At 45.4% G+C, this 19,230-nt stretch overlaps 1 protein-coding gene across 1 annotated transcript in view; it reads right to left on the bottom strand.

The window, feature by feature from the left end:
* Nucleotides 1-287: 287 nt before the first annotated feature.
* The window catches only part of LOC117512783 (E3 ubiquitin-protein ligase HECW1), a 521,859-nt gene continuing 502,916 nt past the window's right edge, over nucleotides 288-19,230 (bottom strand). The window contains exons 26-29 of the mRNA XM_034173001.1: nucleotides 18,801-18,947; nucleotides 10,181-10,295; nucleotides 8,095-8,293; nucleotides 288-988 (exon numbers count right to left, since the gene is read on the bottom strand). Coding sequence (XP_034028892.1) covers nucleotides 877-988; nucleotides 8,095-8,293; nucleotides 10,181-10,295; nucleotides 18,801-18,947 — 573 coding nt within the window. The 3' untranslated portion in view covers nucleotides 288-876. The remainder of the gene's footprint in view (nucleotides 989-8,094; nucleotides 8,294-10,180; nucleotides 10,296-18,800; nucleotides 18,948-19,230) is intronic.

Raw genomic sequence — 19,230 nt, 5'->3', positions numbered from 1 at the left:
ATGTTTTCCAGAAAATGGTTGGAAGTTTTCATGTCCTTCCTGATGTGATGCAAATGGAATTGGTCACTTTTCAGTGCACTGTAGTTGGACTCATTCCACAGCACAGCCTCTGCTCTCCAACAATGTGGTCATTAACTGGACTGAGGATGGATTCAGTCTGAAATTTTACCTGTGCAGGTCCCTTTTCATCTTACTATAAAATGTATGAGTATTTTTTGGATATGTTGATAATTTGCATTGTTCATGTGCATGTATGTTTTAAAAGAAGCATTTCTATTATGTTTGCATCTATATGTCCTTTATTGTATCTCATTCTATTTAAGTTTGCTTTAGTGCTTAGAGTATTTGAAGCATTTATAACATATTTTATCATAAATCCTTTTGTTCATTCAAAGTTTTAGTGCAACTTTGTGAAGTTCCTTGATGACGTGTTGATGTTGTTAGTGTGACACAGAATCTGATGTTACTAATATGCTTCTTACTTTCTGTATACAGTCTGTACTTGTTAGTATTTTGGGATTTTACAATTTATCATCAGAAATGCTGTCACTCGATAGGTGATGCTTTTCAGTACATGCATCTAGAAATGAGCTTGATTGCATTTTACATTCCCACTGTTTGTTCACAAACACAAAAAAGTTGTTATTGTGTTTGAGTATGGTAATAATTCATATAAAAATAACAAGTGGTCACGTTGTGTTATCATCAGTGCTGGGTGCTGTGATTCTCTACAACATCAAACATTTAAAGTGAAGCAAAGATCTTCACATGACCCAAGACTGCTAAATCCTTCTGTACAATCCGTGATGAACACATCAGGGTTGTTTCTTCTTTGGGACCCAGTCAGCACTGTGGAAAGGGGTGCATTTGTCTGTCTCACTCCAGGCCAAAAGTGCTGGTTTCCTCCACAGCGATGAGCAGTTTATCGTACAGCATGGTGTACGATGGGTAAGGAGGCAGGTCCAGACGGTTAAAGCAGGTATGAGCCCTGACAAACACAAACACACGTGTGAGAAAACACACAAAGCTTTGATGTTATAAAACTGGATATTATTTCTTTTATTAAGATTAAACATTAATGCTGTAACCCATGACCTCTGACTGAAAAAGTATGACAAAGACAGCTGTGTGACCTTGAGCTTTAACTGTGTCTTCTTCATATAAGAAAAGGTAAATTTCAACATGGGGTGGATATTGGAATAGTTTATCATATTAGTGCAAACCAGCAATAGTTCACAAATGAAATACAACTTGAAACAACAATCCTTTCTCCTTTAACTGACCATATAGGAGCGATTTAAAAAAAAAAGTATTACATGTCACTGTCCATCTATTTGGTGAAAGCAAACAGTCATGGGCAGTGACGTTTGGTTCCAGTTTTCTTTGCCTCCAGGAACGGACGTCGATGCCACTCAACACCTTGCAGCAGGTATTGACGCTGCTGTTCATCCTTTGATAGCGTCTTTGAGTTTCTAGAAAAGCGCTATACAAATAAAATGTATTATTATTATTATTATAGGATCTGATTGTAATCCTGGAGAAGTGCAACTCCTCGCTCAGCAAAATCATTGACAGCAGCAATGTTATCCAGGACCTGCTGTGAGGACTGGAATGATGGGTCGTGCTCCCACTCTGAGGGGTCCTTGATGAAGAAGTCCATGTTGACGCTGAATGCCTCAAAAAATGTGACCTGAGGCAGATGTAACAAAATATGCCACAAATGTCACCAGTGTATCCAGTCCATAACTCAAAGTGTCACTAGCACGTCACAAAAAACAGTGGCAGGCCAACAGTGATTAATATTTTTCATATCTCATGAAATTTCACTCAATTTATTTTTTCCCCTAAAGGAACCAAAAAAGCACCAGTATTCATTATAATGGAAAATATGTTTGCAAGCTCAGTTCAAAGAGGTGTAAAAGAGTCGTCAAGACTTCATTTATGACATTCTTTTGGCGATTAGTGATGTGACAAGAAAAGGGGTTGAGATAACATTGATTTGTGTTCCAGCCCATATAGGTATTCCAACAAATCTGAAGGTGGATAGGTTGGGCAAAAAAGCTGTGACAAAAAAAAACATAGATCATAGATCAAGAGATCTCCACAGCCGCTTCAGTGGGAGGGCACACCTCCTGTCAATTCAGCGCATTCACAGCAAAGCCACACTCATGGGGAACTTAGACAAATTTCACTGCCAGCAAGACAGTGATTGTCTGCAGACTGTTGTCATGCCAAGAGTGTGAATGGCCATACATTTTCTAAGTGCCAAACAAGCGGTGTTGGATGTTTGTGCGTGTCAGCTGGAATTTGGCTGACACCTGCTGCGAGAGGGATCAATGGGTTCACACAGCAGACACTCTTGTCTTTCAGCCACTGGTGTGCGCAAATAATTGTAGCAATTGTGTATGAGGCGTTTGAGGCAGGGATGATTTTACATGTTTTGCACACGATTCCTGCTTCATGCACACTTCGTGCACACTTCGACCAAACTTCGCACTATGTGTGAAGGGGTCCTAAGATGAAACGGTGCGGGCACTAGATGGCACCCTTCTTCCACTAATCACACACCAGACTCAGCCAGTGACATTGGTGGTGTCTGGGAATCACAGGGAGGAGATTGTGTTTTATGTAACACCTTCTACCTCCCGAGTGATTTTGGGTTTTCCATGGATGTTAAAACACAATCCCCGGATTGATTGGCCGTCTGGGGTTGTGGTTCAGTGGAGCGAAATCTGCCACCGGGAGTGTTTAGGATCCTCGGTTCCACCCGGTGTGACAGCTAAGGAGGAGGTTTTAGTCCCCCCCAATCTGGCGGCGGTGCCGGCTGAGTACCACGACCTTGCTGACGTCTTCAGCAAGGATCTGGCACTCCCGCTGCCCCCGCACCGTCCGTACGATTGTGCCATTGATTTGATACCGGGCGCTGAGTACCCGTCCAGCAGGCTGTACAACCTCTCACGTCCAGAACGCGAATCAATGGAGACCTACATCCGGGACTCGTTAGCTGCCGGGTTGATCCGGAACTCCACCTCCCCGATGGGTGCTGGTTTCTTTTTTGTGGGCAAGAAGGACGGCGGACTCCGTCCATGCATTGATTACAGAGGGCTGAACGAGATCACGGTTCGCAACCGATACCCGTTACCTCTGTTGGATTCAGTGTTCACGCCCCTGCATGGAGCCCAAATTTTCACAAAATTGGATCTTAGGAATGCTTATCACCTGGTTCGGATCCGGGAGGGAGACAAGTGGAAGACGGCATTTAACACCCGGTTAGGTCACTTTGAGTACCTGGTCATGCCGTTTGGCCTCACCAATGCGCCCGCGACGTTCCAAGCGTTGGTTAATGACGTCTTGCGGGACTTCCTGCATCGGTTTGTCTTCGTATATCTAGACGATATACTCATCTTTTCTCCGGATCCTGAGACCCATGTCAAGCATGTACGTCAGGTCCTACAGCGGTTGTTGGAGAACCGGCTGTTTGTGAAGGGCGAGAAGTGTGAGTTCCACCGCACTTCCTTGTCCTTCTTGGGGTTCATCATCTCCTCCAACTCCGTCACCCCTGATCCGGCCAAGGTTGCGGCGGTGAGAGATTGGCCCCAACCAACGAACCGTAGGAAACTACAACAGTTCCTCGGTTTTGCAAATTTCTACCGGAGGTTCATCAAGGGCTACAGTCAGGTAGTTAGCCCCCTGACAGCCCTGACCTCCACAAAAGTCCCCTTCACCTGGTTGGATCGGTGCGAAGCCGCGTTTAGAGAGTTGAAACGCCGGTTCTCGACTGCACCGGTTCTGGTGCAGCCCAATCCCAAGCGCCAGTTTGTTGTTGAAGTGGATGCCTCTGACTCAGGGATAGGAGCCGTGCTATCCCAGAGCGGGGAGTCCGACAAGGTTCTCCATCCATGTGCCTACTTTTCCCACAGGTTGACCCCAGCTGAACGGAACTATGACGTCGGCAATTGGGAACTTCTTGCGGTGAAGGAGGCTCTTGAGGAGTGGAGACACCTGCTGGAGGGAGCATCGGTGCCATTTACGGTTTTCACGGACCATCGGAACCTGGAGTACATCCGGACCGCGAAGCGGCTGAACCCCAGGCAAGCCCGCTGGTCGCTGTTCTTCGGGCGTTTTGACTTCCGGATCACCTACCGCCCCGGGACAAAGAACCAACGATCTGACACCCTGTCCCGGGTGCACGAAGAGGAGGTCAAGACCGAGCTGTCAGACCCCCCTGAAACCATCATCCCCGAGTCCACTGTCGTGGCCGCCCTTACCTGGGACGTGGAGAAGACCGTCCGGGAGGCCCTGACACGGAGCCCGGACCCGGGGACCGGTCCGAAGAACAAACTGTACATCCCACCAGAGGCCAGGGCTGCGGTCCTTGACTTCTGTCACGGTTCCAAGCTCTCCTGTCACCCAGGGGTGCGAAGGACCGTGGCAGTGGTCCGGCAGCGCTTCTGGTGGGCGTCTATGGAAGCCGACGTCCGGGAGTATGTCCAGGCCTGCACCACCTGTGCCAGGGGCAAAGCCGACCATCACAAGGCCCAAGGCCTCCTCCAGCCTCTGCCTGTGCCTCGTCGCCCCTGGTCTCATATCGGCCTGGACTTTGTCACGGGCCTCCCACCGTCCCAGGGAAACACCACCATCTTAACGATAGTGGACCGGTTCTCCAAGGCGGCCCACTTCGTGGCCCTCCCGAAGCTCCCGACAGCCCAGGAGACTGCAGACCTCCTGGTCCACCACGTCGTGCGTCTGCATGGGATTCCATCAGACATTGTCTCGGATCGTGGTCCTCAGTTCTCCTCCCAGGTCTGGCGGAGTTTCTGTAGGGAACTGGGGGCCACCGTCAGTCTCTCGTCTGGGTACCACCCCCAGACGAACGGGCAGGCAGAGCGGACTAACCAGGAACTGGAGCAGGCCCTCCGTTGCGTGACCTCCGCGCACCCGACGGCCTGGAGTGACCATCTGGCCTGGATCGAGTACGCTCATAACAGCCAAGTCTCGTCTGCCACCGGCCTCTCCCCATTTGAAGTGTGTTTGGGGTACCAGCCCCCATTGTTCCCGCTAGTGGAGGGAGAGGTCGGGGTGCCCTCGGTCCAGGCCCATCTGAGAAGGTGCCGTCGGGTGTGGCGTACCGCCCGCTCTGCCCTGCTCAAAGCTCGGACGAGGGCCAAGAACCATGCGGACCGCCGGCGTGCCCCGGCCCCTGCGTATCAGCCTGGGCAGGAGGTTTGGCTTTCTACAAAGGACATTCCCCTGCAAGTGGAATCCCAAAAGTTGAAGGACAGATACATTGGACCTTTCCCCATCCTCAAAGTCCTCAGTCCAGCCGCAGTGAAGCTGAAGCTGCCAGCTTCACTGCGGATCCACCCGGTTTTCCATGTGTCACACATCAAACCTCACCACGTTTCACCCCTCTGTACCCCCGGACCGGCGCCGCCTCCTGCCCGGATCATCGACGGGGAGCCGGCTTGGACCGTGCGCCGGCTCCTGGATGTCCGTCGAAAGGGCCGGGGGTTCCAGTATTTGGTGGACTGGGAGGGGTATGGACCCGAAGAACGCTCCTGGGTGAAGAGGAGCTTCATCCTGGACCTGGCCCTCCTGGCCGACTTCTGCCGGCGGCACCCGGACAAGCCTGGTCGGGCGCCAGGAGGCGCCCGTTGAGGGGGGGGTCCTGTTGTGTGGGCCGCTGAAGAGGAGGTACTGCTGGCCCACCACCACAAGATGGCGCCCTGCTTGAAGTGCGGGCTTCAAGCACGAGAGGGCGTCGGAGCAACCAGGAGTGACAGCTGTCACTCATCATCCGTACCAGCTGTCACTCATCCACTACTCATCACCACCACCATAAAGGCCGGACTGCAACTCCACCTCCCCGCCGAGAAATCAGCTACCATTCAGGTAATTTCTCTGCTGACAGACACTTTGTGTGTAATAACCTGAACTTCTATTGCAGCCGTTTTCCTGGAGTGTTGCCTTATCTGGAGGATTGGCGTTTGGTGTGACAGCGACGGCTTCGCCTCACACCCCAACCCAGATAAGTGGTTAACCAGGAGCTGCACGAGTGTGTGTGATTGGAGGTGGAGGTTCTCCCTCCTTTACTAGACACTGACTGTGGGATTACTGAGTGTGCGAACTCACACTCATCAGGACTGTCTCTGTTTTCTGCCAGCAGTACCGGGTCTGACTGCTGAAGACAGCGGACACCTGGGGCGCAGGGCTTGGCGGCTCCGGTGTTCTTCAGCTCCGTTGGTGGTGGAAGCTGTGTGGGGATCCAGCTCTTCTCTCACCAGGCGTCTTCTATCGTCGAGCCTGCCCACACGTCACCTGGTGTATGATTGACAGTCCACCATATTGTTATTGTCTGTACGTCGTTGTGCGATTCACAACATTAAATTGTTACTTTCGGCTTATCCACTGTCCATTCATTACCGCCCCCTGTTGTGGGTCCGTGTCACGTCACTTTCACAACAATACCATTGACAAAGTCACTCTCATCTCACTCATCTTCAACCTCTTATCCGGGATCGGGTCGCGGGGACAACAGCTCTAGCAGGGGACCCCAGTCTTCCCTTTCTCAGGCCACATTACCAACCCTGACTGGGGATCCCAAGGCGTTCCCAGGCCAGTGTGGAGATATAATCTCTCCACCTAGTCCTGAGTCTTCCCCAGATGGATGTGACTGGAACACCAGCCACCCTTCTAAGGAAGCCCATTTCAGCCGCTTGTACCTGTGATCTAGTTCTTTTGGTCATGACCCAACCCTCATGACCATAGGTGAGAGTAGGAATGAAGACTGACCAGTAGATCGAGAGCTTCAACTTTTGGCTCAGCTCCTTTTTCGTCACAACAGTACGGTAGAGTGAATGCAATACCACCCCTGCTGCACCAGTTCTCTGTCAAATCTCACGCTCAGTTGTCTCCTCAGTTGCCAGTGACCTCCAGTGGAGGTCACTGGCAAATGAAGACAACAGGACCACATCATCTGCAAAAAGCAGTGATGAGACCCTGAGCTCACCAAACTGGAAACCCTCCTCCCCCCAACTAGACCTCGATATCCTGTCCGTGAATATCACAAACAGGATTGGTGACAAGCCCTGGCGGAGGCCAACCCCCACCGGAAATGAGTGCTGACTTATTGCAGAGCACCAGACCACGGCTCTCGCTTTGTGAGTACAGAGACTGGATGGCCCTGTGACGGGACGCCCTCACTTCATACTAACGCAGCACCTCCCACAGTATCTCCCAGGGTACCCGATCATACGCCTTCTCCAAGTCCACAAAACACATGTAGACTGGATGGGCATACTCCCAGGTACCCTCCAGGATCCTTGTGAGACTGAAGAGCTGGTTGGTTGTTCCAAGACCAGGACGGAACCCGCATTACCATTGACAAAGTGTTCACTGCAATCCTTGAATGCTCTTTGGGAATCCAGTGTGTCCCCTCTGCCCCATTCTTGTGGATTCCTTTTAACCAAAGTTTTGGTGATCACTGCTGGAAAATCTGAAGAATGTTACCTTCTTTTATTGTGCTAAACACCTGTTGCCTCACAGTAAGATGGTCATGGGTTTGATTCCCACCTGTGGCCTTTCTGTGTGGAATTTGCATGTTCTACCCGTGTTTGTCTGGGTGCTTCGGCTTCCTCCCACATTCAAAGACACACAGATTAGGTGGATTGAAAGCTTTAAATTGTCCATAGGTGTACGTGCAGTTGTGGATGTGTACGTTTGTCTATATGTGGCCCTGCAAAAGACTGGCATCCTGTCCAGGGTGTACCCCGCCTCGCGCTCTGTGACTGCTGGGATAGGCTCCAGCCCCCGCGACCCCGAATTGGACTACGCGGCTGAAGATGAGTGTGTGTGTGTGTGTGTGTATGTGCACTGAGGCACAGAAAAGTCACTTCCCGAGCATTTTTTACATCCTGGTAATACCTTTGGCAGTTTAGTCAGGAATGGCATATGGCATAAAACCTGTGCCAAATCAACATGCAGATCCACCTTGGATCTGCTGTGACGACCCTTACTGAAAACAAAGGAGATGCCGGAGGGACTTACTTTAGTTCTAATATTCTCTTTATTACTCTCACTGTAATGGGTAAATACCTAGGTAATGAAGTGACTTTCCCCCATTTCTCAATGCAGAAGCGTCGCAGGCCATTGGATCCACGCAGGGCAGCAAAGCCTTCATAGGGCACGCTAGATGTCCCAGTGACAAACTGCAATAGGCGGAGGCGCTGCTCGTTGTTGAATCGCTCTACAGCAGCCCAAAACCACCGCATCACAATGTGCCCATCATGGTAACCTGTTAAATAGTAATCAGGGGGTTAACATATGACATCACAATAAGTTCAATGAGAGGTTTTACCTATACTAACACAACATGACTGTAGGGAATGATTTTATCACCATAAATCTCTGTGCTGCCATGAGGCAAGAATTCGAAGTACATGTCATGCCATGTACTTCCCCAAACCCTAAGCATAACCTATTCATCTCCCTTCCCCTAACCCTAACCATAACCTCCACAGACCCCGCCCCATCACCCCAAATTTTGTGATACTGTCATGAAATTAATTTGTACTCCTGTCATGACAATGTGGTTCTTTTCATGACGGTATCACAAACTCATAGATTAATTTACTTCTTGTGATGCCATCACGAAATGCTGTGAGATTATGTTCCCAATATCATGTACATCAGAATGCCAATTTCAATAAAATGTCTAAAAATAAAAAAATATATCACAAATAACTCACATGATTGTCAATTTTTTGTCCTTTTCTCATTCATTAAATTTATTTCATGAAATATAAATTTCAGGTGAAAATTTAACAAACTTCCTTCAAAAAAGTGGGTGGGCTGATGTTTGGCCCTGGGCCCTCTGACCAGCAAATACTGTGTGTGTGTGTGTGTGTATATATATATATATATATATATATATATATATATATATGTGTGTGTGTGTGTGTGTGTGTATTTAATATATACACACACACACACAACAATTCTTGCTCCCAGTTGCTCCCGGTGTGTAGTGAGCGTTTTGCATGGCAGAACCCTGACATCAGTGGGTGAGTGTGTCTGTGTGAATGGGTGAATGCGAGGCATCATTGTAAAGTGCTATGAGCTTCTGATTCAACAGGACTATTGTAATTCATTATTATCAGGTTGTCCTAAAAGTTCCCTAAAAAGCCTTCAGTTAATTCAAAATGCTGCAGCTAGAGTACTGACGGGGACTAGAAGGAGAGAGCATATCTCACCCATATTGGCCTCTCTTCATTGGCTTCCTGTTAATTCTAGAATAGAATTTAAAATTCTTCTTCTTACTTATAAGGTTTTGAATAATCAGGTCCCATCTTATCTTAGGGACCTCGTAGTACCATATCACCCCAATAGAGCGCTTCGCTCTCAGACTGCAGGCTTACTTGTAGTTCCTAGGGTTTGTAAGAGTAGAATGGGAGGCAGAGCCTTCAGCTTTCAGGCTCCTCTCCTGTGGAACCAGCTCCCAATTCAGATCAGGGAGACAGACACCCTCTCTACTTTTAAGATTAGGCTTAAAACTTTCCTTTTTGCTAAAGCTTATAGTTAGGGCTGGATCAGGTGACCCTGAACCATCCCTTAGTTATGCTGCTATAGACGTAGACTGCTGGGGGGTTCCCATGATGCACTGTTTCTTTCTCTTTTTGCTCTGTATGCACCACTCTGCATTTAATCATTAGTGATCGATCTCTGCTCCCCTCCACAGCATGTCTTTTTCCTGGTTCTCTCCCTCAGCCCCAACCAGTCCCAGCAGAAGACTGCCCCTCCCTGAGCCTGGTTCTGCTGGAGGTTTCTTCCTGTTAAAAGGGAGTTTTTCCTTCCCACTGTAGCCAAGTGCTTGCTCACAGGGGGTCGTTTTGACCGTTGGGGTTTTACATCATTATTGTATGGCCTTGCCTTACAATATAAAGCGCCTTGGGGCAACTGTTTGTTGTGATTTGGCGCTATATAAAAAAAATTGATTGATTGATTGATTCAGATAGAAAAGCGCTATATAAATGCAGTTCATTTACCATTCTGGATGCAAAACAGAAAATAATATTTTGCTATTGGCGTATTAAGTCTCTGAAGTTACACCATGACATCAAAATAATCAAATTTACAATTAATATAAAATAGATACAAGAATTATAACAACATGTGTACACACCTCCTCTGTACTCAGTATTGGTCCTCCAGTCACTGAGGTCAATCTCTACTGTACCTGCAATTACTAATTCCAGCTCTCTGGCATCAAACGCTGACACCAGCCTGGAGTCCACCACCTGACACACACAAACAGGTCTTGTGACTTGAGATCATCGAGCAAGAAAAACTTCATATTTCAAAGCAGATCTTTTGTGTTGTTGACAGATTTTTACTCATCAGTATTATAAATGTGACATTTTCCTTTTCACTTAGGCAGCATAATTGCTGCGTGGATGTGCCTTGGACTGGTCACACTTCGACATACTAAAAGGTCTAAAATGTTGAGCTTGGAAAAAAGATCCTTATTACATGAAGGCAATGGATGTGGAGGTCCTGGGCTAGGTCGTCGTTTACAGTAGTGAGACTGGTTGGAAATGGCATTGGAAGCAGCTTATGGTTGTGAAATGAGCATGTGAAATGGCCTCTACTGGTGGTTGGCTCTCACTGCGGTATTGTATCACTTCCTGTTCCAGAGCACAGCGGTGTTTTGCTGTATCTGTTAGCTGTTTAATCTGCGCAGTTAGATTGATCTAGTTACCTAGATAACGATTTGTTTCACAGTGTAATCTTCACGTGCCTTAACTAAAGCACTCCCTCTGCTGAATCACCTCTAAATTATTTACACATTATTCACTTTGTGTGTTTTTAGGAATCCGCTAGCTTAGCGCATCTATTAGCTCTTAGCCGGTTTAGCATGGCGGCTTCTCCTGTCTCTCCCGCACTTTTCTGTGCTGGGTGTGAAATGTTTAGTTATTCCTCTGCCTCCTTTAGCAGTAACGGTACTTGTAATAAGTGTAGCTTATTCGTAGCTTTGGAGGCCAGGCTGGGCGAATTGGAGACTCCGCTCCGCACCTTGGAAAATCCTACAGCTAGCCAGGCCCCTGTAGTTGGTGTGGACCAAGGTAGCTTAGCCGCCGTTAGCTGTCCCCCAGCAGATCCCGAGCAGCCGGGAAAGCAAGCCGGCTGGGTGACTGTGAGGAGGAAGCGGAGTCCTAAACAGAAGCCCCGTACACCACCAACCTGTTCACATTTCTAACCGTTTTTCCCCACTTGGCGACACACCCGCAGAGGATCAAACTCTGGTTATTGGCGACTCTGTTTTGAGAAATGTGAAGTTAGCGACACCGGCAACCATAGTCAAATGTCTTCCGGGGGCCAGAGCAGGCGACACTGAAGGAAATTTGAAACTGCTGGCTAAGTCTAAGCATAAATTTGGTAAGATTGTAATTCACGTCGGCAGTAATGACACCCGGTTACGCCAATCGGAGGTCACTAAAATTAACATTGAATCACTGTGAAACTTTGCAAAAACAATGTCGGACTCTGTAGTTTTCCCTGGGCCCCTCCCCAATTGGACTTGGAGTGACATGTTTAGCCGCATGTTCTCCTTGAATTGCTGGCTGTCTGAGTGGTGTCCAAAAAATGAGGTGGGCTTCATAGATAACTGGCAAAGCTTCTGGGGAAAACCTGGTCTTGTTAGGAGAGACGGCATCCATCCCACTTTGGATGGAGCAGCTCTCATTTCTAGAAATCTGGCCAATTTTATTAAACCCTCCAAACCGTGACTATCCAGGGTTGGGACCAGGAAGCAGAGTTGTAGTCTTACACACCTCTCTGCAGCTTCTCTCCCCTTGCCATCCTCCCATTACCCCATCCCCGTACAGATGGTGCCTGCTCCCAGACCACCAACAACCAGTAAAAATCTATTTAAGCATAAAAATTCAAAAAGAAAAAATAATATAGCACCTTCAACTGCACCACAGACTAAAACAGTTAAATGTGGTCTATTAAACATTAGGTCTCTCTCTTCTAAGTCCCTGTTGGTAAATGATATAATAATTGATCAACATATTGATTTACTCTGCCTAACAGAAACCTGGTTACAGCAGGATGAATATGTTAGTTTAAATGAGTCAACACCCCCGAGTCACACTAACTGTCAGAATGCTCGTAGCACAGGCCGAGGGGGAGGATTAGCAGCAATCTTCCACTCCAGCTTATTAATTAATCAAAAACCCAGGAAATGGCGTCTCACTAATTTAGAAGATCTTCACTTAGCCTGGAAAAATAGTCTGTTGCTCTATAAAAAAGCCCTCCGTAAAGCTAGGACATCTTACTACTCATCACTAATTGAAGAAAATAAGAACAACCCCAGGTTTCTTTTCAACACTGTAGCCAGGCTGACAAAGAGTCAGAGCTCTACTTTAACTTTAACTAGTAATGACTTCATGACTTTCTTTGCTAATAAAATTTTAACTATTAGAGAAAAAATTACTCATAACCATCCCAAAGACATATCGTTATCTTTGGCTGCTTTCAGTAATGCTGGTATTTGGTTAGACTCTTTCTATCCGATTGTTCTGTCTGAGTTATTTTCATTAGTTACTTCCTCCAAACCATCAACATGTCTATTAGACCCCATTCCTACCAGGCTGCTCAAGGAAGCCCTACCATTAATTAATGTTTCGATCTTAAATATGATCAATCTATCTTTATTAGTTAGCTATGTACCACAGGCTTTTAAGGTGGTAGTAATTAAACCATTACTTAAAAAGCCATCACTTGACCCAGCTATCTTAGCTAATTATAGGCCAATCTCCAACCTTCCTTTTGTCTCAAAAATTCTTGAAAGGGTAGTTGTAAAACAGCTAACTGATCATCTGCAGAGGAATGGTCTATTTGAAGAGTTTCAGTCAGGTTTTAGAATTCATCATAGTACAGAAACAGCATTAGTGAAGGTTACAAATGATCTTCTTATTGCCTCAGACAGTGGACTCATCTCTGTGCTTGTCCTGTTAGACCTCAGTGCTGCTTTTGATACTGCTGACCATAAAATTTTATTACAGAGATTAAAGCATGCCATAGGTATTAAAGGCACTGCGCTGCGGTGATTTGAATCATATTTATCTAATAGATTACAATTTGTTCATATAAATGGGGAGTCTTCTTCACAGACTAAGGTTAATTATGGAGTTCCACAAGGTTCTGTGCTAGGACCAATTTTTTTCACTTTATACATGCCTCCTTAGGCAGTATTATTAGAAAGCATTGCTTAAATTTTCATTGTTACGCAGATGATACCCAGCTTTATCTATCCATGAAGCCAGAGGACACACACCAATTAGTTAAAATGCAGGATTGTCTTACAGACATAAAGACATGGATGACCTCTAATTTCCTGCTTTTAAATTCAGATAAAACTGAAATTATTGTACTTGGCCCCACAAATATTAGAAACATGGTGTCTAACCAGATCCTTACTCTGGATGGCATTACCCTGACCTCTAGTAATACTGTGAAAAATCTTGGAGTCATTTTTGATCAGGATATGTCCATCAGTGCGCATATTAAGCAAATATGTAGGACTGCTTTTTTGCATTTGCGCAATATCTCTAAAATTAGAAAGGTCTTGTCTCAGAGTGATGCTGAAAAACTAATTCATGCATTTATTTCCTCTAGGCTGGACTATTGTAATTCATTATTATCAGGTTGTCCTAAAAGTTCCCTGAAAAGTCTTCAATTAATTCAAAATGCTGCAGCTAGAGTACTGACAGGGACTAGAAGGAGAGAGCATATTTCACCCATATTGGCCTCTCTTCATTGGCTTCCTGTTAATTCTAGAATAGAATTTAAAATTATTCTTCTTACTTATAAGGTTTTGAATAATCAGGTCCAATCTTATCTTGGGGACCTCATAGTACCATATCACCCCAATAGAGCGCTTCGCTCTCAGACTGCAGGCTTACTTGTAGTTCCTAGGGTTTTTAAGAGTAGAATGGGAGGCAGAGCCTTCAGCTTTCAGGCTCCTCTCCTGTGGAACCAGCTCCCAATTCGGATTAGGGAGACAGACACCCTCTCTACTTTTAAGATTAGGCTTAAAACTTTCCTTTTTGCTAAAGCTTATAGTTAGGGCTGGATCAGGTGACCCTGAACCATCCCTTAGTTATGCTGCTATAGACTTAGACTGCTGGGGGGTTCCCATGATGCACTGAGTGTTTCTTTCTCTTTTTGCTCTGTATGCACCACTCTGCATTTACTCATTAGTGATTGATCTCTGCTCTCTTCCACAGCATGTCTTTTTCCTGATTCTCTCCCCTCAGTCCCAACCAGTTCCAGCAGAAGACTGCCCCTCCCTGGGCCTGGTTCTGTTGGAGGTTTCTTCCTGTTAAAAAGGAGTTTTTCCTTCCCACTGTCGTCAAGTGCTTGCTCACAGGGGGTCGTTTTGACCGTTGGGGTTTTTCTGTAATTATTGTATGGCTTTTGCATTACAATGTAAAGCGCCTTGGGGCAACTGTTTGTTGTGATTTGGTGCTATATAAATAAAATGGATTTGATTTGATTTGATTCATTTCATGGGCAACAGCTCTGATGGACACTCGTGCAGTCAGCATACTAATATGTATACTGAGGCTGGACTTAAGCTTAAGTCCAGCCTCAGCCTGAATGGGAATGCCTAGTGCCCGTATTCAGTCCAGAGGGCTTCCAGTTCAGGTAAGAGAATCCTTTTGACAATAACTCAAGACTCTCCGCTGGAAGGTAGTCCATGAGAGGTTGCCAAGTGATCAGGAATAATTGTTCATTGCCTTTCAACACTGCACAAATCCTCTTATGAGGAAGTACAGAAAAAAATTTCTTTGTACCACATAGGAACAGTAGAAGGTTTGTCCTTAATCCACCTCAATAGTATACATTTTCTTGCTAAAAGTAACAACTTTTCTAGTAATTTAAATTTAACAGAGGGGAGCGATACACTCTTGGATGGCAGGCCCAGTAGAAGAAGGCCAGGATCCTTGGTTATATTAGTTTTGAAAATGCCACATAGCTCCTTTGCTATACATGACCAAAAACACTATATGTATTTGCAATGCCAGAATAGATGAATATAGTCCCCTTTTTCTTGACAGAAGGATTTTGACAGATTTGTGAACAATGTTTGAGAGAAAACCTTATATCTTTTAATTTTACTTTATTTTTAACTTTTACTTTTTTGAGTAAGATTAAGTGTATTTAATCTTGCACCTGCGGTGGTCCTCCTGCCCACAAGTAATCCTGTTTGAGGCCAGCAGGATGAACGCTTCAGCTGCCAAAAAAGGACCTTGCAAATGCTAAATACAGAAAAAGTAAAATTCATGTTTCCACTTTCCATGGGACAAGAGCAAACTACAACAGAGCACCAATGGTCTTGTGTTTGGAAGATGACAGCTGGCACAGTGTTGAGGGATCATCCACTACACAGTGGCATCCAGATCCAAGCCTGAGGCGGTTTATTGTGGTGGAGACCTGGTACATTTTTCCCTTAGCAAGAATAACCATCTTCCACTGCTGTCAAAGGAACATGGGAAACTTTACATTGCAGTGGCTGTGCGGTCTGAGGTGTGAAGATCTGGAAGTGCCTAGATGTCTGTGGGTGGATACATCTACTTTTGGTTTGGTCACCCACATGGTCAGTGTACAGAAGGAGTGGCAGCTGCTGTGGCAGACCAGCTCCTTCTACTAGTGTCAGATGTCACCCCTGTTAGTGACGAGATTATGAGGCTCAGCCCCATTCACTGTCTGTTGTGTCAATTATCTCCATCATTGAGACACTGCTCACCAGAGATGGAACACTAACTAACCTTTTTTTGCAGCTTCACACAGTAACTGATGACTGTCCCAGAGGTGACAGTTTATTGGTCTTGGGTGAATACAAGGTGACCGACTACTGGCAAAAAGAGGACAGCATTGTTCCTCATGGATCTGACAACTGTGGTGAAAATGGCTCAATGCTTCTTGACTCTGTAAAACATTGGGGGCTACGAGCTGCTAGATCCTGGTTTCAGTGTCCAGAGGTAGACTGCTGGACATGGTGTTCTTATACTGGTGGTATTGCAAAGGAGATGAACCATGTTGTCACTGTAAAATGCTGGTGATTTCTGCAGAATTGTATGGTATACAGAAGTGTCCAATTTGTGAATTCTGAACACAGATTTATTGTGGATGCCCTGCGGATTCAGGTGAAGTCTCGCAGAGTAGTGTCTGGTTAGTGCCCAAGATTAAATCTGGCCAAACTTCAAGATCAGATGATTTCTCAGGAATTTGCAAGCAATCTGGCCAGAGGACTTACTGATTTGAATGGACTGTGGGAGTTCTACCACAACCATTCCTAGAAAGTTGCTGGGGATTTTATTGGAGTTGCCAGTATTCATAGGAGAAGGCATTTCATAGCTGAGAGCACTCTGAATATCACCCAGAGGAGTCATACTACAAGACTTGATTAGGCTGAAGTGGGAGCTGAAAAAGAGGTCTGTGAAGGCCCTGAAAGTAGACAACGAGCCATGTGTTGGAGGAACCTGTGATCACTTGACACACCATCTGTGGTCTTGTGACATTCAGCCTGCTTACGGAGGAATCAAAGTACTTCACTTCTCAAATCTATACCTTGTTGCACAGCAATAATCTCGGATGATGGTCCTGCCCTGACAAGATATGTTGTACTGTCACATTGGGCCAGCTACTCTGAGCAGTTGTATAAGGCTGATCCTGCTGCCGGGATGTTAGACATCTTCAGTGTCAGAGTTGTGGCTGATTTTCCCATCAATTGTGAACCACCAAATGTTGGTGAGATTGTATAGGCTGTGACAGCTGAGGACAGGGAATGCTCTTGGGATCTGTGGCATCAGAGATGGGCTCTTGCAGGTGGGTGGAGATGCTGCTCTCCTGGCACTGTGATTATTTTTGTTTCAATCTGGGAAACAGGTTTCATCCCAATGGACTATGAGAAAGGATTTTTAGTCTCAGTCTGAAAAGGTGGTTGCATGCACAGCAACAACTATGGAGGTATTACACTACTCTATGTGCCAGGAAATGTGCTTGCAAGGATTATTCTTCATATGACTGAGTTCCAGTTACTTGCTGCTCAACAGAGAGGGGTAACCCCAGCTTCAGAGAATAAAAGTCCTGCCACATATTTGTTCTATCTTCAACATAAACCATCTGATTCTAATTAGTTCAATGTTTCAAGTAGGTAGATGAGCTAATCTGTGAAATCACATGTTTTAGGTGAACATGGTACATGGCACTCACTGAAGCCAGGTTTACCCACCTCTGCTGCTCGTGCTCACAAAGTCAACCAATGACCAGATTCACTGGAAGTAGTCATTGAAAGCAGTGGTTCTTTGCAGTGTATATTTGGCAAAGTGTTTCATTTAGTTGATTTGGCTGCTTTTTGGGACATCCTGAGAATTTGTACAAACCCCAAGATGTTGCTGAAATCATAGCTTGTTTATACACAGATACTGTGAGTGCTGTATGGAGCAGAGATAGATATTCTGAGTTTTTGATAGTGAAGACAGGTGTTCATAAAGAATGTGTTCTGGCTCCTACACTGTTCAATACTTGCATTAACTGGAGGTTGGATAGGGTTGTGGAAAGCAGTGACTGATTTTGATTCAAATGTTTACCTGATGGAGCACAATCAAATAAGTACCAAGCTGTATTCACTAGGACTAGCCCGTTTCAAGATATTTGAACATGATTGAAGCCGTTAAGACTGTAAACACTCTGAAGTGACTGCGTAATCATGCCGAATTGGCAAACCGGGTGATTACTATAACTACTGCATACACCAAGTTTGTTCAAAATTGTCAAAAATGGATGGAGAAGTTACTATGATTCTTCAAAACGTGCCTGATTTGCTATTCGGGATGAAATGGGAAGGAGCAGTGCTCTGTGGAATAAGGGTATTATAAGTGTCAACAGTATCTCCAGAAAGGCCTTTGAACCTTTGCAGAGTTCATGAAACGAGAAATTTGATTCTCAGCTCGAATGCCTTGCTTTTTAAATACACCTATAAGCAGAGGAAGAACATTAGTATTATTGGTAGAAGTGATGTGATAGAAGTGATTATTATTAGTAGAAATTCTGTTGTATCGAGTACCAAATTTTGGACTTGTGGCAGTTTCTGAAGAAGCCTGCAGCTTGTGTTGGTTTGAAGTGAAGCTGAAGCTTCATTTTGGACTTGCAACCTGATTGGTTGAGGAAATATTTTGAATTTGGACAAGCGTTACATGACATTTTTTAAAGTTAGATGTGATGTGCAAGCTGGGCAAAAAGAATTGTGACTGTTGTGTAGAGGTGCAAGGAGAGTGCAGGTGAATTCACAGTGATTGATGTGATGGAGCAGCAGAAGTTAATAAACAAAAAAAGCCAGTTAGAGTTCCACTCAAAAATTCTATGAATGTTACTTTTGTCAAACTGATGCAGCTACAACAGTGTCAATACTGTCTGCTCTCTTACATAAGCATATTAATTATTAATCACATGGTCCACACACACACACACACACACACACACACACACACACACACACACACACACACACACACACACACACACACACACACACACACACACACACACACACACACACACCAAAAACAAACAGACAAATAAACAAAAACACTCATTTCAATGAATTATGAACAAGCAATTTATATTAGGAAGCTCATGACAAATGAGTGATTATCACGTAGCTAATCATAACAGTGATGTTTTCGATTAATGATAAATACTATGGATATAATGTCTCACTGTGTTGTGTTTACCTCATAGAAGCCTCTGACCAGAGCCTCTGTCTGTTGCACGACTCCTCTTTCCACCCTCCACTTTGCCATTCGTTCGATATAATCCTTCTTGTTCTTTTCAGTCACCTGAATGTTGGAGCCTCCCGATTTTAGCTCTCGTTCCGTCACCTAGCCGCACAAGGAGAACTATACTGCACAAACTCTAAGTACTGACAGCTGTATATATTCTAAAAATGATCAAAGACCAGATCATAATTATGGAAATGCATCCATATGTATAATATATATAAGGTGCATTCAAAAAGTATCCAACCTTTGGCCACAAAAACTACAAAGTAACGTCAAAGTAGTTTCCTTGGGACTGCACACACTTCTGTCAGTGGTTCTGCCACTGTTGGAAGCATTTGGTCGCCCTCTTTTGGAACGATGTCCAGCTCAGCTGACACATTCT

The sequence above is a fragment of the Thalassophryne amazonica genome, chromosome 1, assembly GCF_902500255.1.
Source record: "Thalassophryne amazonica chromosome 1, fThaAma1.1, whole genome shotgun sequence".
NCBI lineage: Eukaryota > Metazoa > Chordata > Actinopteri > Batrachoidiformes > Batrachoididae > Thalassophryne > Thalassophryne amazonica.
Note: the sequence above shows the minus strand (reverse complement) of the source record. Positions and strands in the feature narration are given on the sequence as shown.